This window comes from Babylonia areolata, chromosome 18 (assembly GCF_041734735.1).
Source record: "Babylonia areolata isolate BAREFJ2019XMU chromosome 18, ASM4173473v1, whole genome shotgun sequence".
NCBI classification, from domain to species: Eukaryota; Metazoa; Mollusca; class Gastropoda; order Neogastropoda; family Buccinidae; genus Babylonia; species Babylonia areolata.
The window spans coordinates 26,122,598-26,150,518 of record NC_134893.1 but is presented as its reverse complement, the minus strand read 5'-3'; the positions used below and the strand labels follow the sequence as shown (position 1 = coordinate 26,150,518).

General features: G+C 46.5%; 1 protein-coding gene across 1 annotated transcript; it reads left to right on the top strand.

The window, feature by feature from the left end:
- The first annotated feature begins 252 nt into the window (after positions 1–252).
- Positions 253–13,655, top strand: LOC143292206 (uncharacterized). Its single transcript, XM_076602390.1, has 6 exons — positions 253–317; positions 399–472; positions 1,052–1,258; positions 2,125–2,297; positions 9,045–9,164; positions 13,378–13,655. The coding sequence occupies exons 1-6, from the start codon at positions 253–255 to the stop codon at positions 13,504–13,506; spliced, it is 768 nt and encodes a 255-aa protein (XP_076458505.1). The 3' UTR covers positions 13,507–13,655.
- Positions 13,656–27,921: the final 14,266 nt, after the last annotated feature.

The window sequence follows — 27,921 nt, the reverse complement described above, 5'->3', positions numbered from 1 at the left end:
CTTTATGTATATATATATATATATATATATATATATATATATATATAATTTTATATATACTCTATTGCTTTTTGCCACAACAGATTTCTTTGTGTGGAGGTTTAGTGCACAATGTTGTCTGCCAATGTTGATTTTTCAACATAATTCCTGGGACAATCTGACTGTTGCAGTGGGTTCAGTTTACACGTGCTCAGTGCATGCTGCACAGGGGACTCGGTTCAATGTCTCATCCGAAAGACCAGCGTACTAAAAATGGCAGAAGTCCTAGAGATAAAGCTGCGCACAGATGTTGGTTTCTCATGTCTGGCGTGGCAACAGCGAGTTATATGATCAGCACTCGTCAGCCCCGGAACTTCCAGTCTATGTGGGTTACAAGTCTGTGATACACTGGCAAACAGCCGTTGGCAGCTGGAACCAAGTAATGATGGTGTTGTTTCTGTACGCAATGTGTCTTCTGGGGTGTTTTCCCGAAGTAAGTGTGTTGCGTTGGACTGAGTCGCGTTGCCCTGTGTTGCGCTGTGTAGCATCGCGTTGCGTTGTGTTGCGTTGTTTACTGATGTATTGTGTTGTTTACTGATGTGCTGCGTTGTTTTGCATCGCGTTGCGTTGTGTTGCGTTGTTTACTGATGTGTTGCGTTGTTTACTGATGTGTTGCGTTGTGTTGCATCGCGTTGCCTTGTGTCGCGTTGTGTTGCATTGTGTTATGTTGTTTACTGATGTGTTGCGTTGTGTTGCATCGCGTTGCCTTGTGTTGCGTTGTATACTGATGTGTTGCGTTGTGTTATATTCTTTAATTGTATGCTGTGTTGTGCTTTTATTGTGCATTGTGTTGCCTTGCGCGGTGTTGCATTCTATCGTGATTTAGTATTGAACAGTTCAGTTTGTTGTATTGGGTTGCCTTGCATTACACACACACACACACACACACACACACACACACACACACACACACACACACACACACACACACCGCCCCAATCTACCTTTGAAAAACAAACCAAACAAAGAAAAACAGACAACTAATATATGAATCTATCGATGCGTATGGCAGACCGCGTGCTGACCAATGCTGCTCTCGTTCACGTACAGACGTCATCAGGGAATGACGTCAGCAAAAGGTTCGACGACCCGCCAGCCCTGTCGGCCCTTGTGACGCAGCAAGGTCAGCTGCTAGAGGAGCAGAGGGCTCAGATCCATACTCTGAAGAACAACCTGATCAAGATGAACGACGAGCTGGAGCGCTTTAAGGATCAAGTTGGTGGGGTAGTATAGTATAGGGTGTTATTTGTCACTGTTCACCTCTGTGTGTGTCTTTTTTCACCTTACTACTCTTAAACATAGATTATCTAGAAATAAAGATATATTGGCAAAGAGTAGAATGACTGTGCAACTGATGTGTAATGTAGAACGTAAAATGCAAAAATATATGACAGTCTGTAGAATTAATGTGTTATATGATATTGCAGTGTTGAATGCTTAAGGTGGAAATATAGTCCATGGCAATGGGTAGAATGTTTATGCAGCATGATATGTGCAATGATGTAGAGCGTTTAAGGCGGAAATGTAAGATACTGTGTGGAATGTTTGTGTTGAAAACTGGGCAGGACGATTGTGCAAAAATCAGTCGAGACAACCATGATTTTGTTCTATTGTCTGTACATTATGTGTACGGTATTTAGGACAAGAAGGCTATGCCAGTCGTGAATAAAAGGCTAATTTTTATTTGCACATTTCTTCTGTCATTGCTGTTGTGTGCACACGCCAAATGATCAATATAGGGACAGGCCCAGAGCTTTCTTTTATTTACCTGTGTGCTAGCTGAATCGTTAGCACAAGTATTATTGACTTAAAGTCGTGTACCTTGTAAATGGAGAGAGTTACTTCTCTGTAAAAAATGTTTAATGTGGAGAACGTTTAAATTTATATGACAGTATGTAAAATGAATGTGCAAAATCATATTTTATGTAAAGTTAAATGTTTAAGGCGAAAATATGTGACAACAATTAAGCAGAATGAATATGCATTACGAATACGCACAATGCAACAACGCTGTTGTCTGTCTCACCACACCCCCGTCCATCCATCTATCCATTCATCTCATTCATCCATCCGTCGACGCAACAGCCACCAGCCAGAAGATGGTGTGTTTCATGGTGAGTGCAAGCCGCAACGATGACCTGCGCCACCACCCCAGGATCCAGTTCGGGGAGCCTGACCTCAACGTGGGCAATGGCTTTGACACAAACACCGACATCTTCGTCACGCCCATCACTGGAGTCTATGTCCTCTTTCTCAAGGTTTGGACTTTGTTTGTTTGCGGGGCGCGCTTGTGTGTGTGTGTGTGTGTGTGTGTGTGCGCGCGCGCGCGCGCGCACCCACACACACATGTGGAGCAGGATGTTCGCGGTTGTTAATTGTTGTTATTGTTTTCTTTTTGTTTTTTTGTGGTTTTTTGCTGAGCGTAGCCTCTGGCATTTTTTTTTTCTCGTTTTGTTTGTCAGTTGTCTTCTATGTCATCTTTCATTTTATTATATAGTTTGGTGCATTTACTTATTTGTTTTACTGTGTATGATTTTTTTTTTTTTTACTTCACTCTGTTAATGTTTCACACAAAACCTAGGGTAGGCTCTCAAGGCCTGAACAGCGTGTTGTGTTAATGAGAAAGTCAGGGGTCAGCTTCTTTGTTTTCTTTCTTTTATTTCACTCTTTTTTTTTCTTCTTTTTTTCCCCTTTCCCCTTGTTTTGCAGGTATGATGTAGCGTATGTGGAACAGTCCTGACATTTTGTTCTTTAACGCGGGTCAGCGTGAGGGGGATTGACAGGAAATAATACGAAGAGATAGATTTGGGACAGACACGTATTCCTTGCTGCGTTCAGATACCAGACCTGATATTACTGCTGTTCCTAACACGTCATCTACGACTACTGCTACTACTGCTGCTACTACTGCTGCTGCTGCTGCAACTACTTCTACTATTACTACTGCTTCTGCTACTACTGCTGATATTACCGCTGCTTCTGTTGCTACCACTGCTACTGCTGCTGTCACCACTAATAATAATAATCATCATAATAATAATACATAGTTTTTCTATGGCGCGATATCCAGCACCAATGCTGCTCAAAGCGCCTTACATCATCCAGTTGACTATAAACATGCCTTAAAAAACATATCAACCGCTATCTGACAATGGAAAACATCCAGTGTGTTCATATGAATGAAAAAGCACACTTAAGAGATGAATCAGATTATAAAAGCTATGAAGTAAATAAGGCTTAGATTAAAACAAAATGCATTTCATAGAACACACACACACACACACACACACACACACACACACACACACACACACACACACACACACACACACACACCCTCCGTTACAGACACACACACACACACACACACACACACACTGACATTAAATATCAACTGCACTAAAAACAAAATTGCATAAGCATTAAAATATGATTAAAAATAACCAGATAGAAAAAAATGACATCATATCTAAGACCAAAACTACATCAAATACACAATGCATTAAAACAGGACTACAAAAATACTAGTACAAAGATACTTGCTAGCAAGCATACCTTGGTTTAACCAATCCGCCCAGAACAAAAATACTTACAGAAAAGGTAAGTTTTCAGATCTGACTTAAAGGAATGTAGATCAGAGGCATTTCTAAGAGATGAAGGTAGAGAGTTCCACACTTGGGGAACCTGAGCTCTGAAAGACCTATTTCCAGCGCATTTCAGATTAGTACTTGGAACTTTAAGCAGCTTTTCAGAACTGGATCTTAATATTCTGTGCGGTTCATATGGTTCCAATACAGAGGAGAGATACAATGGAAGAGACCTGTCAAAATGTTTGAAGGCGAGGGTTGCTAACTGATAGTGAATGCGGGGCTCAACTGGAAACCAGTGTAACCGATTCAGCAGAGGTGTAATATGATCAGATTTCTTTTTGGCGAGAACCAGTTGTGCAGCATTGTTCTGAATTTTCTGTAATCTGTTGATGCAAGAGTGGAATTGTAGTAATCCAGTCTGGACATGACAAAAGAGGAAAGCAACTGAGCCATATTTTTCTCTGTTATGTAGGGTCTGACTGAGGCTAGCCTTCGGAGATGAAAATTACATGAGCGACACAAGAATGAAATTTGGTCGTTCATAGTCAAGGTTTGATCGAGATATACACCCAGGTATTTGGCTGATGTTTGAAATGCTACTGCAGGGCCAAACGTAACTGGGTCCTTTTCTGCTGCCTTAAGACGAGTTAGGTCTCCTACGGCTAAGAGTTCGGTTTTGTCTTCATTGAGCTTTAGTTTGTTTTTGTCCATCCATGTTTTTACATCAGCTACACAAGCTTCCAATTCAGTAATGACTGTTTTAAAATCAGATGATGGAGCGGCTTTTTGTAATTCTGTGTCATCTGCATATTTATGGTAACCAAATGAGTGCTTTTTGAAGATGTCAGACAAAGGTTGAGTGTACAAAGTGAACAAGATAGGCCCTAAGACTGATCCCTGAGGGACACCAAACACAAGAGGAATGCTAAGTTTTAATTTAACCTTGAGTTGACGATTTGAAAGATATGAAGAAAACCACTTTCAAGCAGTAGATTTAATGCCAAAGGTAGTGCTAAGACGATTGATAAGAATTTGGTGGTCAATTGTATCAAATGCCGCTGACAGATCTAAAAATGCCACTACAGATGTAAGTCTTTTGTCTGTGAGAGGAAACTATCTGTGACGGAAAGAAGGGCTGTTTCTGTGCTATGGCTTTTCCAATAAGCTGACTCACAAGTTTCAAGCAGGTCGTTTTCATCAACTACCACTGCTAATGCTGTTGTTGTTGCTGATTCAACTGCTACTACTACCAACATTACAACAACAACCACCACCACCACTACTACTCCTAATACTACGGCTGCTACGATTACTACTGCTTCTACTACTACTATTACTACTACTACTACTTATTCCGGAAATGGCACAATATGCATATAAGATTAAATATTGATAAACCATGTATGGCAAGACATTTGAAAGAGCTGCAAGTGTTTAATAAAGACAATACTGTGCAATGCTTTATATAAACGAGATGCCACAAGTTTTCTCTGTGTAGTCTACATGACAGGCTTTTCTGTCACAAATTTGCAGCAGCAGTAGTAGCAGCAGCAACAGCGGTCATTGAAATGAAAGAGTCTTTTAACTAGGAGGGTAAGACGTGTGGCGTTTCAACAGGAAACCAACACGTATGTTCATGCTGGTTGTGATGGAGTCCCCCGTCGGACTGACGGATGAGTAGGTAGGCAGGCTTATCTGTCGGTGTGTGTCCTCATATGGGAGAAGAGGCCGATTCTGGATGCGCAGCACTTCCCACAGGTGTTGCAAGGGAAAACGTCTCCAGAAGTTGAGCCCTGCTTCCTTCGCTCACGCTTCTCCTTAATGGCCAGCGTTCTCTTGTTTCCAAACGTCTTTAGGCCACTAGGGCACAACATTCTCCAGGGAGAGCGGTCAAGGGCATCAGTTTCCCAGGAAGCGATGTCTATGTCACAGGCTTTGAGGTTTGTCTTCAAGGTGTCCTTAAAGCGCTTGCAGGGTCTTCCAAGTTCGCGGTGGCCTTCCTTCAGCTGGCCATATAGTAGCATCTTCGGGATCCTGCTGTCTGTCATGCGGACAACGTGTCCTGTCCAGCGCAGCTGGCACTGGATCAGCAGGCTTTCGATGCTGGGCAGGCTGCTCCTCTCTAGGAGCTGGAAGTTGGAGACCCTGTCTTGCCACTTTATGCCGAGGATCTTTCGTAGGCATCTCTGGTGAAACTGCTCAAGTTGTTGAATGTGACGGCGATACGTCGTCCATGTTTCACAGCAGTACAACAAGGTGGTCAGCACAACAGCTCTGTAGGTTTTGATTTTGATGCTGAGCCTGATGCCATTTTTGTTCCACAGCCTGTTGTTGAGTCTGCCAGGATCACTTCTGCATCACTTCTGCATCAAGGGCTCCGTTGCTGCATAGGGTGCTGCCCAGGTAGCAAAACTTGTCGACTGACTTGATCTCTGTGTCATCGATCTTGATTGCAGGTGGGGGGGAGGTACTGGCGTTCTGTGAGCTAGATGATTGGTATATGGACTCGGTCTTGCTGAGGCTGATGGTGAGTCCAAAGCGACTGCAGGAGGTTGAGAACCTGTCCATAATGAACTGCATGTCCTCATGGGTGTGTGTAGCAAGCACGCACTCATCAGCGAAGAGGAACTCTCTCAACAATGCCTCAAACACCCTGGACCTAGCGTGGAGTCGCCGCAAGTTGAAATGTTTGCCATCTGTGCGAAACTGAATGTAGATGCCCCCGTCACAGTATTGGAAGGCGTCAATCAGCATGGCAGAGAAGAGAATGAAGAACAGTGTGGGTGCCAGGACGCAGCCCTGCTTCACTCCATTAACACAGGGAATGGATCGGACATGTCAGTATTTTCCTGTACTCTCACCTGCATGCCATCGTGGAATGACGCAATCAGCTGGATTAGGCTGTCTGGGCAGCCGAACTTTAGGAGGATCTTCCACAGACCATGGTGGTTCACCGTGTCGAAGGCCTTAGTCAGGTCTACAAAGACCATGTGGAGCACCTTGTTCTGCTCACGGCACTTCTCTTGCATCTGGCTTACGGCAAACACCATGTCACATGTTCCCCTGCCTGAGCAGAAGCCGCACTGTGTTTCAAGGATGACTGTGTTGGAGACATGGTCAACCAGTCTGTTCAGTATGATGTGGGCGAAGATCTTGCCGGCAATGCAGAGGAGAGAGATTCCACAGTGGTTATCGCAGGATGTTTTGTCTCCCTTCCGTTTGTAAATGTGGACAATTGAAGCATCCTTGAAATCCTGGGGGACCTCCCCTCTCTCCCAGATAGACTGGAACAGGGCGGTCAGCTTGTCTGTCAGCACCTCGCCTCCATACTTGTAGATGTCAACCTGGATTCCATCCGCTCCTGGTGCTTTTCCTGACGTTGTCAGCTTCAGCGTCTTCCGGGTTGGTGGGAGGGGCAGCTAGTGAGTCATTGACTGGTAGCTGTGGGAGGGCTGCAATTACCTCGTCAGATACGGACGAGTCCCTGTTGAGGAGGGTGTTGAAGTGCTCTGCCCAGCAGGCAAGGATGTCTTTCTTGTCTGTCAGGAGGGTGGTCTGGTCCAAGACTCGGACAGGGGTTGATCCTGTCACTCTCAGCCCATACACAGCTCAGAGACCATCATGGAAGTCTTCAAGTCGTGAGCATCAGCAGCGGACTGAAGCTCTTCGGACTTTCTCTCCCACCAGGTGTTCTTCATCTTACGCAGCCCCTTCTGTAGGAGTTGCTTGGTTTGCAAGAACTGGTTCTTCTTCCTCTGGCAGTCGTTATCGGAAATGTGATCCTGATGCCGTATATGCAGTGTGTTCAGGAGCGTGGAGATTCCAGAGTCGTTCTCGTCAAACCAGCTCCTCTGTACAAAGCCGATGTGTCAGCTGCTGCTGTGTACAGTAATGGAGTCTCCCGTCGGACCGACGGATGAGTAGGCAGGCAGGCTTATCTGTCGGTGTGTGTTCTCATATGGGAGAAGAGGCCGATTCCGGTTGCGCAGCACTTCCCACAGGTGTTGCAAGGGAAACGTCTCCAGAAGTTGAGCCCTGCTTCCTTTGCTCACACTTCTCCTTTTTGTACACAGCATCTCTAAAGGTGCTCCATACATCTTCTACATCAGTCGATGCAGGAATTTCTTGGAGAGCTGCTTGGATATGTTGCTGCAGCACGTCCTTGGTGATAGGGAGGCGGTGGATGTTCAGCTTCCTAGGGGGGTTCTGCCTGGCTGGTTGGAGCTTGTGTGCAAGTCTGATGTTCATCATGTTTCGTACCAGGTGATGGTCCGACCAACAGACTGCTCCTCTCATGCAGCGTGTAATGGAAACATCACCTCTTTCCCCCTGCCAGACAATCACATAGTTCAGCATGTGCCATTGCTTGGAGCGGGGGTGCATCCATGTGTTCTTGCACTTGTCCACTTGTTGGAAGAGGGTGTTGGTAATGGTCAGTCCATGCTGCGCGCAGAGCGAGAGCAAAAGCAGTCCGTTGGAGTTGCACTTGCCAGTGCCATGCTGTCCTAGGACTTTTGGCCATGAGAAGTCCACGCCGACGCGGGCATTGAAATCCCCAAGGATGATCAGCCTGTCCTTTCTGTCTATGGCGGACGACCATCACCCCACAGCCGCCTGTATGCAGAGTCGTGACTAGGAACTGCCAGCAGCATCCTCTGCCTGTCCCCGTTACCACTTCTCCATCGCTGCAGTGCTTGGGAAAGCTGGGTGTTGAAGGGCTAGCTCGTCGTTCCGACATTAGCCTGGTTGCCTGACCAGCACAGGTGACTTTTTTTTTAGTAAAGAAGAGTTGTGCAGTCCCTTCCCCACTCTCTCGCCTACCGACGCTCAAAGTCCCACAGGTGCAGATACTGCCACGTGTAGGACGGCCTCGGCAGGTGCAGGTCTTTTCTTCAGAGTTCCGTCTCCTAGGAGGACTTCCAGCCAAGGATAAGAGCTCCCCCTGCCCTTTGGTCATCCTCTTCCGCCTTCACAGCCGTTGGCAAAGGTTTCCTCCTCCGCCTGGTCTGTCGTTGGGAGACTTCACATGCGGCAGGTAGTACTGGGTTACACGGTACCAGTAGCAAGGGCTATGCCCCTGACCTGACCTATACGTCAGGTGTCAGTAATGCTGGTTGTAATCATTATTAAAAAAAACACAACACATTTGTTGTGAAGATATTATTACTTGCATGTATTCGCGCGCACACGCGTGTATGTGTGCGTGTGCATGTTGGCTGTAATCATTAAAACATATTTATTGTGAAAATACTATCATGTGTGTGTGTGTATGTGTGTTTGTGTGCGTGTGTGTGTGTTGTGTGTGTGTGTGCGTGTGTGCATGCGTGCGTGTGTATGTTATGTGTGTGTGTGTGTGTGTGTGTGTGTGTGTGCTTGTGTGTGTGTGTGTGTGTGTGTGTGTGTGTATTTCTATAGGTGGCAGCTATATCAGGTGGCATTACCAACTTCGGGATCTTCTCCGTGAAGAAGGAGGGTCAGGAGATTGCCGAGACCGAGACCAACGACGACGATAACTATGACCGCGCCTCCGTGCAGGTCACTTTTGTTTTTATTTCCCTGGCACATCACTGACGTCATCGTTATCACTATCTTTGTCGTCATCGTCATTCTGTCATCATCATCATCGCCAGTCGTCGTCATCATCACCATATTCACCAGCGTCATAATCAAACTCATCAGAAGTAACATCATCATCATCATCATCATCATCGCAAGAACGACAGGCCATATTGGACAGAAGAGCTGCAGGAGCTTGAAGATGAAGTGACAAGGACTAGAGAGGAGGTTGAAAACAACCCAACACAAGAAAACAACATTACTCTCAAAGCCTGCACTGCCAAATACAGAAAGGCCTACATCCAAGCTGCAAGAACAAGCTGGATGGAGAAAACAGAAAAGCTGAACCTTGACAGAGATGGCAACAAACTCTGGAAACTCACCAAAGCCATGAACAACGAAGAGACAAGGTCAGCGCCTGTCACGCTTCAAAAAGACCAGGAGATGGTGACAGGGAGAGAGGCAGCAAACTGCTTCATAGACAGCTATGAGCAGATCAGCAACATCACTGTGTCAGAGGACAGAAAACAACAAGTCCATGATGAAATGAAGAATCATCAGGATGACCAAGACCAACCTGAATATATGGACAGGCCTTTCAAACTGAAGGAGTTTGAAGAAGCCATAAAGTCTTTGCAGGACAAAAAATCTCCAGGTCCTGACAAAGTCACCAACGAAATGCTAAAACACCTTGGCACCAAAGCAAAGACCAAACTCCTTGCTCTCTTCAACAACAGTTGGAAGACGGGGCATGTTCCACAGAGCTGGCGAGAAGCTGACATGGTGCCCATCCACAAGAAGGGCAAAGACAGAGCCAGGGCTGATAGTTATCGCCCCATCAGCCTCACCAGCTGCGTGGGCAAGCTCCTAGAGCGTATGATCAACTCGCGCCTAGTTTGGCACCTGGAGAAGAACAACATCATCACTCCAGAGCAGGCAGGCTTCCGCCAACATCATTCCACTGAGGACCAAGTGACCTACATAGCCCAGAAGATCGAGGATGGCTTCCAGGACAAACAGCATACACTGACGGTGTGGATAGACATGGAAAAGGCATACGACAAAGTCTGGAAGGATGGCCTCCGGAGGAAGCTCCAGAAGAGTGGTGTGACTGGCTGTATGTACCAGTGGATCTCGCAGTACCTGAACAATAGGAAGGCCCGAGTCCATGTCAATGGAGCATACAGTCGGAAGAAGACACTGAGAGAAGGAGTTCCTCAAGGAGGTGTCCTCAGCCCTACACTATTCCTCGTCTTTATCAACGACATCGTCAAAGATATGCCACGCAAAGTCCAGGGAGCCATCTATGCAGACGATCTTGTCCTATGGTGCTCGGAAGAACACCTCACAACTGCCAACTACAGACTACAGCAGGCGCTGAATGTTCTCGAAAGCTGGACAAAACAGTGGCTGGTGACAATTAATGCCAAAAAGACCACTTACACTGTTTTCAGCCTCTCACCCAAAGAACAGAAGGCCAACCTGCGCATCAATGGACAAACTCTGCTTGCTGAGAACAACCCCACGTACCTGGGAGTCACTTTTGACAAACGCCTGACGTGGAAGAAGCAAGCAGAGAAAGCAGAATCAAGAGCAAAAGTACGACTTGCCCTCATGAAGAAGCTGGCAGGAACAACATGGGGTGCAGACAACACGACCCTCAGGAGGCTGTACACTGGTAGAGTCAGGCCAGTGCTGGAGTATGGCATGACTGCATGGGGCACTACAGCCAAGTCCAACTTTGAACGGATCAGCAAGGTTCAGAATCAAGCTACCCGTATCATCACAGGGGCCATGAGGTCTACGCCAATTCAGGAGCTTGAAACCATCACAGAGCTCCAGCCCCTTGAGGACCGCAGAGACGCCAAACTCCTGACCCAGGCTGCCAAGTTCAAGAGGTTGCAAGGCCACCCCATGAAGGACAGACTGTCCCAGCCAACAAAAGGACGGCTGAAGAGAGGGAGCTTCGTACACCAGAGCAGGATCCTAGAACGGCAACATCAAGATATCCTTGACCATGCCCCCAAAGTGATACCCCGGTGTCTTGCCGTCCCTGCCTGGAGCGAAGGAACCCCTCCCCTCATCCAGTGCAGCATCCCTGGTGTTGGCCCCAAAGATTCCCAAAGCGGCCCTGAAAGAAAGTCCCTCACCCTTGAACACCTCCACACCCAGTTCCCCAAAGAGTTCTGGACTCATGTCTACACTGACGGCTCTGCGGCAGATGCCATTCGGAACGGAGGGGCAGGAGTCTATGTTCAGTATCCAGGAGGCAGAGAAGAAAAGATCTGCCTCGCTACCGGCCTGTACTCCACCAATTACAGAGCCGAAGCAGAAGCCTTGAAAACAGCAGCAGCCCACATCGAGGTCAGCCCCTACGCCAGCCACAACGTTGTCTTCCTGACCGACGCCCTGTCCATCTTGCAGGCCCTTTGGTCCAACAGAGATCCAGAACTCAACGATCTGTCCTCCTCTCTCGCCTCCCTCTGCACAAGTCACACAGTCACCCTGCAGTGGATTCCCTCCCACTGCAACGTGCTTGGCAACGAGACTGCTGACTCCCTGGCAAAGGAAGGCACTACGAAAGAGCAGATGGACAGGTCTACCAGCTACTCTGAATCCAGGACCATCATTAAGGCCAAGCTGCAGAACAAGTGGAAGCAGCAGCATCCACGCCACAACAGAGCAGACCCGTACTACCTGCTGACTCGTCGAGAGCAGGTAGCCATTTTCAGGCTCAGGACAGGCCACAACCGCCTGAAACACCACCTATACACGAAACTCCGTATCGGCGACACAGAGCAGTGCCCCTGCAGAACAGGCAGCCAGACAACAGAACATCTGCTGCAGTCCTGCCCGCTCCACCAAGCGCTCCGAGAGAAAACCTGGCCCGACCCAATCCCAGCGGCCCGGAAGCTCTACGGAGGACTGGAGGACCTGCGACGTACTGCCGCCTTCGTCGACTAGCATACTTCTCAGTCATGTAGATGTGGGCTTCCTCCATTCTGCTTTCGTATGACACAGTGAGCTCAGTCAGAATGGCTTGTTTCGTTGCCTTGGAGTGGAGTACTATGTCAGGTTTCATGCCACTCTTGCTGATGATTTCCTGGTGTTTCTTCCCCCCTGGTAGGTCAACTTTGTATTCTCAATCTTCGGCACCATCAAGCAGCCCACATTTTCGTGCGCTGGACGTTACAGCTGTTTTCCCTTCTGCAGAGCGAAACTCTACTGGAACGTCTGGTGGGGTTGGTGCGCCTTGGACAGTGCTCACCACGTGTGCAATTTCTTTTAGCACTTGGTTGTGCCTCCATGTGTACCGTCCTTGGATCAACGCCCAGGTAACATAGTGCCGTACTGAGGGATCCACACAGCTGGGATGGCACAGAGCAGAAGAAAAGCAGAGCTGAAAATGTTCAGAAAAATAAGATTATGTGTAGACATATCCGGCAATACTGTAGAAGTCAGTTCCCTTTCTTTCTGCGGTGTATGCACGTGTACGTTTATAGTACTGCAGTCTGGTGCACAAGGCGTAGGCGAAACGAACGTAATTGTTGACAGTCTGTAGGCGAAACGAACGTAGTTATTGACAGTTGGCGAAACGAACGTAATTTTGCACAGTCTTTAGGTGAAACGCACGAAATCATTTGTTGACGAACCGAACGTAATTATTGACAGTCCGTAGGCGAAACGAACGTAATCATTGACAGTCTGTAGGCGAAACGAACGCAATTATTGACAGTCTATATGCGAAACGCACGGGGGCCAAAACGCACGTAGGCGAAACGCGCGTGTGGCAAAACGCCGCACGTAGTCGTAACGCACGCATAGGCCGGCGAAAGGTGTTGCACTGTCAACAAGCATTGACAACAACAATACAATATAATTCATCTTTATCAATCCGATTGGAAACTACATGAACATTCAAAGGCTCGTCACTCACACCAATCAGTCTCTCAGCCCGAAGTTGAGTCTAACATATATATATAAACATAGTAAAATTTTAACTTATAAGTGAAAAGACTGAATCAAATATGAAAGTGATAAAAACTTAACAGGTTGCTTAACAACACAGTAAGAAAAATTGTAACATGTATGTTAAAGAAAAACTCAGAAGCACTATTTCCGAATGAGAGAAACTATGATAAAATTATCATTTTGTTATTTTGTTATAACCACTGCCGTGGTCTTCTTGCAGGTAATCGTGCAGCTTAAGGAAGGGGAACGTGTGTGGGTGGAAAAGACGCTTGGGGGTGCCTACACCATGTTCAACGGCGGAGTTTACTCCACCTTTGGAGGATTTCTACTGCGTGCCGGCCTCTGGTGACCTTGGGTCCTGAAGGGAGGAAGTCACAATTAGAGGAATTTGATTGGCTGGCTGGCTAGCTGGCTGTCCAGTGGAGGAGGAATCTTGTGTATTTAATGTCTTGTCGCACACACTGGTGACTGTAGCCTTTTTTTGTTTGTTTGTTTAAGGATTAGTTTTCGAATTTGAATGTTATCATGGCTGTCCAGTCTTCATCTTCCTGCAGTAGCAAGTCTTGATGTTGTTTGCTCTTCCAGTGTTATGATATCATTTTTGCAACTTTTTTTTACTGTAAGATTGTGTGTGTTTGTGTGTGTGTGTGTGTGTGTGTGTGTGTGTGTGTGTGTGTGTGTGTGTGTGTGTGTGAATGGGTTGAGGGTGAAGGTCGGTTGTGTGTGTGTTTGGGTATGGTGTGTGTATGTGTGTCCGTGAGCGTGTTTGTATATATATATATATATATATATATATATATATATGCATATGTGGGGGTGGGGTGGGAGGGTGGGTGTGTGGGTGTGTGTGTGCGTGCCTTCAAGCACGCGCGCCTGTGTATGTGCCTCTATGCTTATACTTGCACATCAGTTACACTGATTGTTGTGGACTCTGTGCCCATACCGAAAACAATGATTCAAACGGTCTGATTTAAACCAACAACACGAAAGACTGCGAATGAAACACACACACACACACACACACACACACACACACACACACACACACACACACACACAGAGTAAGTAGAAACCCCTCCACAATCCTGCTGTCATGGCGCTTCCTACCTGTGGTCAGCTCATGTCAAAGCCTTTGTAAGTTACTGGAAGATTCACAGACACTCGTTGTTGGACGGACATGGTGAAGGCAGCCCAGGAAGCAAGAGAACCTGACAGCAAGGAATCGAACCTCACACTCGCCAGTACTTTCTCCCCCTCCACTGGGCCTTGAGTGCTACTACAGGACGCTAGTCATTCGGATAAGACGATAAACCGAGGCCCCTTCCTGTGTATGGCATGCACTTAGCGCACGTTAAAAAAAAAAATTTTTTTTTTTTTTAAACCGGCAACAGAGGATTGTCGCTGGCAAAATTCTGCAGAAAAATGCACTTCGATAGGAGCACAACTATAGATGCAGGCAGAAAAGAAATGGGTGGCACTGCACTGCAACTACAAGCTGTGCCTTGGGACAGCAGCCCGAATTTAACATAGAGCAAATAAGAAATATTATTTACCAAACCTTCTGGAGAGTGGAGTGTATTATATGTTAAAAATCCGTGTATCCCCAACCTACAAAAATACAAATAAATCTCTTCTTAATGACGGGAAATAAATCCTTTTGTGTTTTCACTTCAAAATATGTTTCTTACAGCCCAGCCAACCACAAAGCGATCATTTCAGGGCATTTTTTTTCGAATTATATCATGTTCTGTTTCTTATTTATTTATTTGTGTCTTTATTTATCTCTTCTGAACGTAGTGGTACACTTCCTGTCTGGAAGCACAATTCTATTTTACAATGTACTGACCAATTTTGCTTCGTGTTTTTACATGCATTTAATTTGATTCGTATAACTTTGAAGTATGACTTGATAAACAACATTCTTCGTTTCTGCTGGCTGCGTTCCACTGGGAGATTGTTGTTTAGTTTCAAACGAGTGGTTGGCTCGAACTGCAAGAATGGCTTTGCGAAGACACCAACCTAAAAAAGTGAAACGATTTTAAAATAATGATAATGAAAGGAGAGAAAAAATGTACACAGCAACAAAAAGTAAAAGTCACAGAAGATGGGAAAAGATCTTTTTGGGGCAAAATAAAACCGTCTGCTAATTTTGAATAAATCAACAGTCGTGATTTATTTCTCTTCAGTATCAGATCCCTCCAAACGACTCATCCGAACAGAACATACAATGTGCGCGCGCGTTTATGGGCGTTCTTAAGTATGCACGGATGGGGAAGTCTCGTAAATTATTCAATAAAAAAAACTTTCTGTCGCATGCTTTTAACCGTATGAATGCTCGCACGCATACACACACACACACACACACACACACACACACACACACACACACATGCACGCACGCACACACACACACACACACACACACACACACACACACACACATACACACACCTTCCGATGATCCCCCTCTCCAACCACCCACCCCCACCCCACACATACCTACACACGCAAACACACATACACACACACACACACACACACACACACACACACACACACACACATGAGCGCTCATGTGCGCGCATTAAAGAAAAAAAAAGACCAAAAACACAAGCACACAAAGAGGGTCGAATATCTACCACATGTAATCAAAACCACGATGTAACAAAACTTCAGTAAAGAAACAACAAACTTTACTGATGTGACAACTATAAATCACTTCAGCCCGTAAACTATTCTACCAGCATCAGCTGTCACAACCACAGCATCAGTGGTGTCAAAGTCGAGGGTGGGTGGGGTGAGGAGAGAGAGAGAGGGCACGAAAGAGAGAAGAACAGATGAATAAAGAATTGAGAGGAAGAAGATGGGGTGAGGGGGAGTGATAAAAGAAACTTGAGCAGTGGGTTTTTCGGCTCGTGGCCGGCTCCTACCCAGAGTTGAGTGTGCTGTGGGCTTAAATGGGGAGACTGGGACCGCACAGTCGAGTGTCATGCACTTCAAGGATGCGTCGTTGGGTGTGTTGCTCTTATTACCTGACCAATACTGCAAGTGTCTGTATCTCTCGGGCCTGGTTAACACTGGGATATCATTATGACAGGAAGCGTAGAGTACAGCCTTGTCACGCAGTCCAAAACCAAAATGGACCTCCATAACAACATCCTCATCGTCATTGTCATCCTCCTCCTTCATCATCATCAATATAAAAACAAAACAGTCTCAAAATCTGTGGCCTTTCATGCCCTGCTCTCACGGTGACCTCAGTTTCGATACCCCTCCACTTCTGCGCTTGGGGTGAGTCTTGCCAATGTATTCAGTGTCGGCAGATTCATGGGGGGCTCTTGTTGGAGGGATGTGGTGGCGGTCTCCACTCTGGCTCCGCGACTAAGCCATTATTGTTGCTAGTAGGGAGCTTAGTAAGTGGTGTAAGTAAGTACGTTGAATCAGAACAGGCACCACTGAACACCACCGAAGTGACTCAGCAACAAAGCAGGGTCTCCTCTGGTGTGTGGACGCCTGGCGACCTAACATCGATGGTTCCCTGCGGACTGCCGACTCTGGAACTGTGACGGACGAACCCGGGTGTAGCCGTGTATGGGGTAATCTAAATGAGCGGCGTGGGAGTAATGCCACTGAAACGCTGCAGATGATGGGGCAGCAAAAAAAAAAAAAAAAAAAGGGGGGGGGGGGTGGGGGGAAACTTGAGCAGGGAAGAGGATGAGGAGGAGAAGAAAATAAACGGCATGTAACTGATAAGAGATGTAAGGGTATTTTTCTTTTCTTTTCTTTTCTTTCTTTCCTAAAAACCAATAACAACTAAGGTCGTTCCTGTGCCCAGAATTAGACCATTAAACCTTCTCCGCCTGGTCGGGTTGTGATCATATTTCTGGCAATGTGATATTGAATTACGGGCAGCAATGTAAGAAAACGGAAAGACAAACAAACAAAAAAATAAAAATAAAGATATAACCTAGAAAAAATACTAAGCACAACATACATATACACGCGCACACACACACACACACACACACACACACACACACACACACGCACAAACACACACAACCACACAACCTACACACACGCGCGCGCGCGCACACACACACACAGAGGGTACAGGCGGCCTGGTAACGATAGTGCTGATAAAACTCTCTGAGAAAGAAATACTTATCCAAACATATGGCCAATTTAAGGATCCCCTGTCACCCCACTTGCTTCAAAATGACAACAGCATTCTTACATCTCTTGTCACAATGCTGTTGTCATTACTATATTTTGTGAAATATATCTTACCCCACTTGCTTCGAAATGACAACAGCACCGTGACAAGAGATGTAATAATGTTTATTTTCTATGCGTTACAACAGAGAATAGAGAGTTCTCTGTCTTCGATGAAAGACATGTTTTTGAATTACCTTAAGCTTGTTATTTAGTTTGGTTATATTATCAGTTTCTAATTTCTATCGTTCGTCCTGTTCAAGGTTAGGTTTTCATTTATGTGTGTGTACAAAACGTGCAACCATAAAAATTATGTATACAATTCGGTGGCCTTACATTCTAAAAAAAAATTCGGAGTTCCGCGTACTGTCTGTCTGTCTGTCTGTCTGTCTGTCTGTCTCTCTCTCTCTCTCTCTCTCTCTCTCTCTCTCTCTCTGTGTGTGTGTGTGTGTGTGTGTGTGTGTGTGTGTGTGTGTGTGTGTGTGTGTGTGTGTGTGTGTGTGTGCAGATACAGAAGAAAATTTGAAGCGGAATAAAGCAGCATTTAGAGCGAATTAGAATACCATTGATCACATCTTTACATTGTTTGCATCAGTATAGAAGTACTTGTCAACTAATATGAAACTCTACATAGATTTTGTTGACTTTTAATGACATCAAGTCTTTCAAATATGTTAACCGTAATCGATTATGGAATGTTCTACTAAGCAACGGTGTGAATGGCAAGTGTAAAGGTCTGAGGGGTGTACATGATTCAGTGCATGCATGTGTGCGCGATGAGTGTGCATGTGGCGACTTTTCTCGTGTCCTGGTGGAGTAAAGCAAGGAAGTTTGTTGAGCCAAAATATGCTTTCATTGTTTTTGTTAATGAATTTGCAGTTGTGTCATCAAGGAAAGCTTGATGATGGTGATGATAACGATGACGACGAGATTTAAGCGCTTTACAAATACGGAGTCATTTGCACAACAGGCTGCTTACCTGGGTAGAGCCGACTGACAGTGACCATTGAGCGCTCATCATTCGTTTCCTGTGTCATTCAATCAGGTGTCGGTCACGCACACATATGCACACACATACAAACATGTAACATTTTACATGTAGACCGGTTTGGTCTATTTACCCTGCCACGTAGGCAGCAACATTCCGTTTTTGGGATGGGCGTGTATCTGGGTATGTTATTGTTTCCATAACCCACTGAATGCTGACATGGATCACTGGATCTTTAACGTGCATATTTGATCTTCTGCATGCGTATACACACGAAGGGGGCTCAGGCACTAGCAGATCGGCACATATGTTGATCTGGAAAATGGGAAAAATCTCCACCCTTTACCCACCAGGCACCGTTACCGAGATTCAAACCCCGAACCCTCAGATTGAAAGTCTCATGCTTTAACCACTCGGGTATTGCGCCTGAGACATGGTATTCAAATGATTCCTACTGCTGTCGAATTAGTTTTGTTGATGATGCGATTCTTTTGTCTGGAACAATTTTGGGACTTCAAAATAGTTATACGTGTTAAAACCAGAAGCAGATCGTTTGTGCTCAACTGTGAACCTTGATAAAACAAACGTTGTAAGTTTTCGCAATAAAGGTTACTTGCCTGCTTATGAGGAATGGTATTTTGATTTTATATTACTGAAAGTTGTAAACTCTTATAAGTACTTATTGCTACTGTTTAGAACCGAATTTAGCCAAACTTGGCAAGGGATGAAACGTGTCGCAAATGTAAGAAAGGTGTATTGGAAATACATAAGACAATGAGAAATTTAAACTATATTTATATTAATGTGTTCTAAAGAATGTTTGATGTCCAAACTGAACTAATACCTGCATATGCAGCTGAAATTACACAAAAATGTACAGATGCTAAACGTTTTCTGGGTGTTCCAATGCATGCCTCAAACAAAATTATGTATGGTGAAACTGGGAGATATCCTTTGTATGTTAAAACAAATGCAAAGTGTATAAAGTATTAGTTTAAACTGCTGAAAATGCCTCAGAGTAGACTCCTCAGTCACCGATATGTGTGACGGGACATTAAACATCAAAGCAGTCGATATGATGTTATCCCAGATAGAGAAAGGAAAAGAAAACATGACTTCTTGTTTAAGAAATGTTCTGTTGGAAAATGGTTTGGCAATTGTGTGGATGTGTCCAGAGGTTTGCATGAGCAAACTTTTATTTCATAATTTCATTCCAGACTGCTTGATGTATTTAAATGTAATTGGCATTCATACTTGGAAAGTATAGCTGGTTCAATTCCTTTAAAAGTGTGTTCCAGATTGGAAGATTCCGGTTCAAATGAACAAATGGCAGCGTTCAATGCTTGCACAGTTTACATAAGAACCCCTGGCTTTAATGCCAACAAAAGATTATTTATGCCAGGTACGTCCACGGATTCTAAATGCCAGTTGTGTGGCTCGTTGATGAGAAAATTCATGTTATGTTTAATTATAAATCTTACGATAATTTGTGAAAGATATGTGTGATTTTCGAAAAAAAGATATTGCAAAAAGAAAGCATTTCTTTAGCATATTGATATCAGAAGATAGATTGATAGATTTGCCATTTTTTTCTGTAATGATGGAACCTGTTTGATTTATGGACGAATAAATGGAGTTATAATGCTTTGGGTGGCCTGTTGGTTGCTGCCAACAATCCTTCAATATTTGTTTTCATCATATTCGTTCGTTTATTCCAATGTTTTGTTAAGCGATGAAAACATGTTGACGCATTCACCCATGTCATAAGGACCTCATGACCAATGGCATTATAGTGTCAAAATATCAAGCGTCTCTCTCTCTTTCTCTCCCTCCCTCTCTCTCTCTCTCTCTATCTATCTATCTTTCTTTCTTTCTTTCTTTCTCCCTCTCTCTCTCTCTGATCCATTTCTCCTTCCACTGAATATGGAATAGTATTTTTTTTAAAGGAGTTGTTTGTATTAGGTATATGCAATACTGAAAGAATAGTTGACGTTGCCAAGTTCATTTCTTAGGTCTTTAAATATCTAAAATGACAGTCTACTGTCGATGAAGTTTATTTCCGCTGTATGTATCGCAGAAATAGTAAGTCTAAAAACATGCCTTAATCTGTCTGTCTAACTACCTGTCAGTCTTTCGTTGAGACTATGTGTAAGTCCATGTGAGTTTGTCCGCTTTCTCTCTGTCTGTCAGCCTTTCCGCTTATTCGTCTGTCCATTTCCATATCTCTATCATTTCGCTATTCGTTGCGGAAAAAAGGAGATTTTATGGATGGATCGATCGATTACTGGAATGACGTATCCTCTCTCCTCAAGTTATTTTTAAGAGTTTATATGCCGCCATAAATCATTTGCTGAACGACGGAAGGGTTGCTTTTCTGCATTTGTTGTCCTCCACTACTGTGTTGTTCAAGATAATTGATTTGTCAACCAGTGGTAGACAGCATCTCATTGCAGATACATGCGAAGACTGCTTATCATACACAACACACACACACACACACACACACACACACACACACACACACACACACACACACACACACACACACACATCTTGTGTTACGTGACGAAACAAAATGGCTATAATACATCCCAGCTAACATGCCTGTCAACAAAAAAGACGATAGAGGATATGCACATGCAATACCTTGGAAAAACATATCAACACATATGAATGTTTATGTTCACATCCGATATTTCTTGGATCACCACTTTATCTGGCCGACGATTTTACTGATATCTCTGTTTACAATCCACTAAAGTGTTTAGTGTAATTTCCGGACACACTTTAAATCCAACACAGACATATACACTTGCTTCCTATAAACATAGCCACGTTCTCACTGCACAGTCGAACGTTACTTACTAGACTCAGTGCCGGATGACTCTCAATGACCGTTATACAGGAATCAGCAGTCCCTTCTCGCACACGTACACGTCCGTGAGCGAGTGCCTCCCAGTTTTGGTGCTTGGTTTTGCTGTCAATGCCAGTCTGTATTCTGCTCTGCCGTATTCTTCTAGATCTGTAGCAGAAGGGGGTGTGCCTTCAGGTTCCGGACATTTTCAGTGCACCTTGGAACCCAACTGTTTTTCATGTCTGGAGGCTGTGACTGGGGTGCCACCTTCATCCTCTAACAGTGGTAGAGTTAACCATCTTTGCAGAGTGTCCTACACTTCCACTCCTAAACTTCCTGGAGTAGGATACCCCTTCCACCTCCTCAAACACTTGTTTCTGTGAGTTCAAATGGGATACACTGTTCTGTCTACGTTTGCTGTTCGCCCTATGAGGTCTTCTATAGTGACGCAGTGGAAGCTGGTATTTCCCAAGCATTTCTTCAGCCCTGATTTTCGACCCAGCTGCAGGGAGCCTGCTGGGTGTTGGCTCTCCCACAGGGATCTCTGGCTGAGTCAAACCTATTGGAGATGCCTTCTGGGGAACATTTTCGGAGTCCATCCAGTTACAGACTGGACTCCCTGGGGTATATACCTGAGGTAAATTCGGGATCTCTGCCTGGACACAAGTCAGTCTCACCCTGATCTGCACCTCAGGACGACTGGAGGGGGCTACCAGATTGTGATCCAAGCTCCCTGTCAGCCACTTGAGAGAAGAGACTATCCTGGTTGGAGTCTAAGAGTACTCCAGAGGGAGAATCCGCCGCCAAAGGGTCCCGTTCAATGAACTCGAACTCCATTCGGCTTGGAGCCAGAAGACTAATGTCTTCCTCCCCGGGACCCTCTGTGGTGTTTCCAACCCAGGACTCTTACCCAGGGTCCGTTTTCATGCGAATGTTGTGCCGTTTTTTTTTCCAGAATCTGCTGGCTGGGGCTTTCTCAACGAGTCTGGTACGAGACCAATGTGATCCCTGATCCAAGCAACCTTCTTTACTAAAAAGGTGTCCAGAGCACATGAAGCCTCCTGGAGCACTTTTTGTTTCTGGAGGCTGCCTTTCTTTTAGCCAGTTTGCCCCTTCGCATTAAACATTCCTCTCTCTTCTCCTGAGAACTCTCAGGAGCTATCATGCTTGTTTGTTTTTTTTATTCCTCCGTGCAAGCACAAAACACGGATCAGCCAAGGGATTCTGCCTGCTGACATGGGTGTCCATTGAATTGTTCTTTGCTGTTTGAACTGTCCTTTGGCTTTGCTGCTTCTTTGTCGTTTGAAACACTATTCTTCCAGTTCAATGGATTTTTTTTTTTTTTTTTTTTTTTTTTTTTTTTTTGCTGCCCAATCATCTGCACCGTTTCAGTGGCATTACTCCCACGCTGCTCATTTAGATTCCTCCATACACGGCCACACCCGGGTTCGTCCGTCACAGTTCCAGCGTCGGCAGTCCACAGGGAACCATCGATGGTAGGTCAACAGGAGGCCACACACCAAAGGAGACCATGTACTGTTGCTGAGTCACTTCGATGGTGTTCAGCGGTACCTGTTCTGATTTAACGTACTTAGGACACCTACTAACAACAATAATGGCTTAGTCGCGGAGCCAGAGTGAACATCCCTCACAGAGTAGTTACCACCACCACGTCCCTCCAACAAGAGCCCCCCATGAATCTGCCGACTCTGAAGATATTGACAGGACTCACCCAAAGCACGGAAGTGGAGGGGTATTAAAACTGAGGTCACCATGAGAGCAGGGCATGAAAGGCCACAGACTTTTGAGACTGTTTTGTTTATATTGATGATGATGAAGGAGGAGGAGGATGACGATGACGATGATGATGTTGCTATGAAGGTTCATTTTGGTTTGTGACTGCGTGACAAGGCTGTACTCTACGCTTCCTGTCATAATGATATCCCGGCGTTAGCCAGGCCCGAGAGATACAGACACTTGCAGTGTTGGTCAGGTGTGGTTCGTCCGTCGGGATCGACGAGGACCATCTAGTCATCCTGGGGGTGGGTGGGTTGGGATCTGTGGGTGCGCAGATGACTGGTCAGGCCAATCCGCGCCCGGAAGGTTCTGACGCAGTGTGGACAGGGGATGGTGGCGGCTGTCGGGGACTTGCTGGCACTGCTTTTCCTGGCCTGTCTGCGTTGCTCTGCTGCAGCGATTCTATTGGCCTCACAGGATTTGGCGCCTTTGTGGACAGCTGAACTCCACTTTGGTCTGTCCATTGCATTCAGCTCCCATGTGTCGTGGCTGATGCTGAAGGCCTTCAGAAAAGCTTTCAGAGTGTCTTTGAAGCGCTTCTTTTGGCCTTCATCGGGGCGCTTGCCATGTTGGAGTTCGCCAGCTGGGCCTGCATCAAGATGGTGTAGATGCTGGGCAAGTTTGCACGAGTGAGCACCTCTGTGTCAGGGATCTTCTCTTGCCACTTTATGCCGAGAAGTTTTCTGAGGCTGGTGGTGTGGAAGTGGTTCAGCTTTTTGGCGTGGCGTTTGTAGACCGTCCATGATTCACATCCATAGAGCAGTGTGGTGAGAACTATGGCCTTGTATACTTTGAGCTTCGTTTCCAGGGTGATGCCTCTCCTGTTCCAAACGTTCTTATGAAGTCTGCCGAAGGCAGCGCTGGCTTTGGCGAGTCTGGCATTCACCTCGTCGTCGATGACAACTGTGCGAAAGAGTGTACTGCCCAGGTATGTGTACTTGTCCACCGCGTTCAGTCGTTGCCCGTTGATGAAGATATTTGGTTCAACGTAAGGCTTTCCTGGAGCTGGCTGGTGCATCACCTCAGTCTTCTTTGTGCTGATTGTGAGGCCAAAGTTGTCACAGGCAGCAGAGAACTTGTCGACACTGTGTTGCATGTCAGCTTCGGAGGCAGCGTTGAGAGCGCAGTCATCAGCAAACAGGAAGTTGTTGACGGTGTCTGTCCTCACCTTGGTTTTTGCTTGAAGCTTCCTGAGGTTAAAGAGTGAGCCATCTGTGCGGTACCTGATGCCAATGCCTACGTCAGCGTCTCTGAAGGCATCTGTCAGCATGGCTGAAAACATGAGACTGAACAGGGTGGGGGCAAGAACACACCCTTGCTTGACTCCGTTGGAGACAGGGAATGGTTCTGAAGTCTCTCTGTCGTCTTGGACTCGGGCCAGCATCCCATCGTGTAGTTGCCGTATGATGGTGATGAACTTTCTGGGACATCCATACTTCGCCATGATTCTCCAAAGGCCATCTCTGCTAACAGTATCGAAGGCCTTGGTCAGATCGACATAGGTGGAGTAAAGGTCGGCGTTCTGTTCCTGACACTTCTCCTGGTGCTGCCTGGTAGCAAACACCATGTCAATAGTCCCGCGTTCTTTCCGGAAGCCACACTGGCTCTCTGGTAGGAGACCTTGCTCAAGGTGCGCTATGAGACGGTTGAGTAGCACTCTGGCCAGAGTCTTGCCTGCGACGGACAGCAGGGATATTCCACAATGGTTGTCACAGGCCTGACGATTTCCTTTGCGCTTGTACAGGTGTATGATGGAAGCGTCTTTGAAGTGCTGTGGAACTGCCTCATGCTGCCAGATGAGCTGGAACAGCTGATGAAGCTTCTCAGTCAGCGCCATACCACCTTCTTTGTAGACCTCAGCTGGAATGGAGTCTGAGCCAGGGGCTTTGCCATTGGATAGCAGACGGATAGCTTTCTGGGTCTCCTCCAAAGTTGGAATGGCATCCAACGACTCACTGACTGGCACCTGGGGGAGTCGGTCGATGGCTTCATCATTGATGGTGGAAGGGCAGTTCGGTACGCTCTCAAAGTGTTCAGCCCATCTCTCAAGGATCCCGTCCTTGTCAGTGATCAGGGTAGAACCATCAACACTGAGGAGTGGAGCAGATCCGGAGGTGGTGGGACCGTAGACTTCTTTCAGGCCGTTATAGAAGTTCTTCATGTCGTTCCTGTCTGCAAAGCCCTGGATCTCATCAGCTTTGTTGCTCAACCAGGAATCCTGCATCTGCCGCAGCTTCAGCTGGATGGTGCTGCGTGGGCTCTTCAGTATGTCTTTCTTTGACTGTGACTTGGGATCTTCAATGTGGGCTCTGTAGGCTTGGCGTTTGTCTTCTAGCAGCTGCTTGATCTCAGTGCAGTTCTCATCAAACCAGTCTTTGTGCTTCCTGACAGAAGGCCCCAGGCACTCCATGGCAGTGTTGTACACCGTCTCATGCAGTGCGCCCCATGCTGCCTCGTCATTCTGGTTGTCCAGCACGGTGGACTCAAGGCGTTCCTCCAGGGTGTCAGCAAAGCTCTGCTTGATGTTGCCTAGCTCCAGCTTGTTCACATTCAGGCGTTTGAGTGCTTTCGTGGTGATGACAGCGTTCAGGTCCTCGTAGAACTTTTCCTTGATCTCATCTGGGTTGGTCATGGTGGGCGCGTAGGCGCTGACAATGGTAGTAAACCTCTTCCCGTTGCATATAGGGAGTTTCATCGTCATCAGGCGATCGTTCACTCCTTTCGGGGGGCCAGCCAGCTTGCCAACGAGGGTTGTCTTCACTGCACAGCCAACTCCAGCCTCGCGTCTCTCTTCAGGTCCGCGCCCACTCCAAAAGAAGGTGTAGCCTGCACCTCGCTCACAGAGTTCGCCTTCTTCTGCCAGTCTGGTCTCACTTAAGGCAGCGATGTCGATGTTGTACCTGGCTAATTCACTCGCAATGAGTGCTGTGCGTCTCTGTGGTCTGGCTGAGTCGCCTCTGTCCAGAAGCGTACGCACGTTCCATGTGGCAATGGTCAATGGGGTGCTCCTTGTTTTCTTCTTTCTTTTCTTTGTGTGTCGACCGCTTGAGTAGGGTCCCCGTCAGCCGCGGTATGCTGACTAGGGTGGTGTGGAGCAGGCAATGTTTAGGGCACCTTTTCTAGCCCCTTCCTCATGCCATGGAGGTGAGCAGTGCTGTCCTGAAGAGGGCTGCTCAGTCGCTCAGGGGGCTGCCGATCTCTACCGCTGCTCCAGTCGGTGAAAAACGACCATATGGCCTGAGCCGCCTGTGTGCAGGTCCGCGGCTACGACTGCCAGTGTACCCACAACTGTCGCTTCGTCGCTCGCCTGTCGCCACAGTGCTTGGGGAAAATGATGGTATGGGATGAAGGATGACTAATGACTTGCGCGATGACTTTGTTTATAGTGAGGAGGAGTTGCGCACAGTCGACCTCACTCTCTTGTCCGAGACCATCTGTATCCAGTGGCAAGACGAGGTCCAGACGACTGGAGATGGAAGGTTTCTTCCGCAGAGTCCGCCGGATCCAGTCTTCACATGCTTGGGTAGACAAGCCCTAACTCACCGAGGGTTTGAGACCCATCGGCTACCCTCACCTAGTTTAGCCAACCTGTCAAAGCCGTTGCCAGGGGGTTGGGCGCTGCCCAAAAACGCATCCTTGAAGTAGATGACACTCGACTGTGTGGTCCCAGTCACCCCATTTAAGCCCACACACAGCACACTCAACTCTGGGTAGGAGCCGACCACGGGCCGAAAAACCCACCTCCACTGGGATTCGAACCCGCGTCCTCCAAACCGTCAGTCTGCGACGCTAACCATTTCGCCACGGCGGCTGGTTTCAATGGAATTCTTTCCTCCCCTATGAAGAGAGTACCTGTCCGCATGTCATGAACAGCACCCCAGTGGTGAAGATCATGTCTTAGCAGCATGTCATAACTGATAGGAGCTATGTAAACACTCTCCTTGAATACAGTCTGACCAATCGTCAATGGGACAGGAGCAGTGACAAAGCCTTTCAAAGAGAATTCTTGATTGGCCAAATGCACCTCCAATTTCTTAAGGATCTGTCTAAATGAACATGTACTGCCCATCTTGGTTGCCATGGTAAAGAAATCCAAGGCCTTTCCCCCCAGGTTCCAGCCCAGTCAGCTGGATTAGGCTCTCTGGGCAGCCCAACTAGGAGGATCTTCCACAGACCACGGCGGTTCACCGTGTCGAAGGCCTTAGTCAGGTCTACAAAGACCATGTGGAGCTCCTTGTTCTGCTCACGGCACTTCTCTTGCATCTGTCGTACTGCAAACATCATGTCACATGTTTCCCTGCCTGAGCAGAAGCCGCACTGTGCTTCAGGGATGACTGTGTTGGAGACATGGTCAACCAGTCTGTTCAGTAAGATCTTGCCGGCGACGCAGAGGAGAGAGATTCCATGGTGGTTATCGCAGGATGTTTTGTCTCCCTTCCGTTTGTAAATGTGGACAATTGAAGCATCCCTGAAATCCTGGGGTATCTCCCCTCTCTCCCAGATAGACTGGAACAGGGCGGTCAGCTTGTCTACTAAATGCCATGGTATTTGCCAAACTATCAAACCATGAAGAAAATCACAGAGTGTCTTTCATTGACAACAACACCCTTAACACCAAACCACGAGCCTACCTAAAGGATGACACCTACCCAACAAGAAGAGGGGACAGTGTACTGGCAGGCAACATTGGCGGCCATTGTGCATGATTTGTTTTGGGAAAAACTACGCTCCCACAAGTTCCCCAGCACTCACCACCACCACTCCTCCAACACCGTCAGAACAGGACTGAGACAGCTCCACCGACCACGGAACTACAGACGACAGGACAGAGACAATTCGATCCCGACAGAGATCAAACCTGGCAAAGGCGTTGGGAAGACGACATGTACCGGGACAATTATTACGAACAC

Coding starts and splice junctions, on each gene's coding strand:
- LOC143292206 (XM_076602390.1), top strand. CDS start 253: ATGGCAGAAGTCCTAGAGATAAAGCTGCGCACAGATGTTGGTTTCTCA. Junction 473..1,051: donor TTCTGGGGTGTTTTCCCGAA/GTAAGTGTGTTG, acceptor TGCGTATGGCAG/ACCGCGTGCTGACCAATGCT. Junction 1,259..2,124: donor GCGCTTTAAGGATCAAGTTG/GTGGGGTAGTAT, acceptor TCGACGCAACAG/CCACCAGCCAGAAGATGGTG.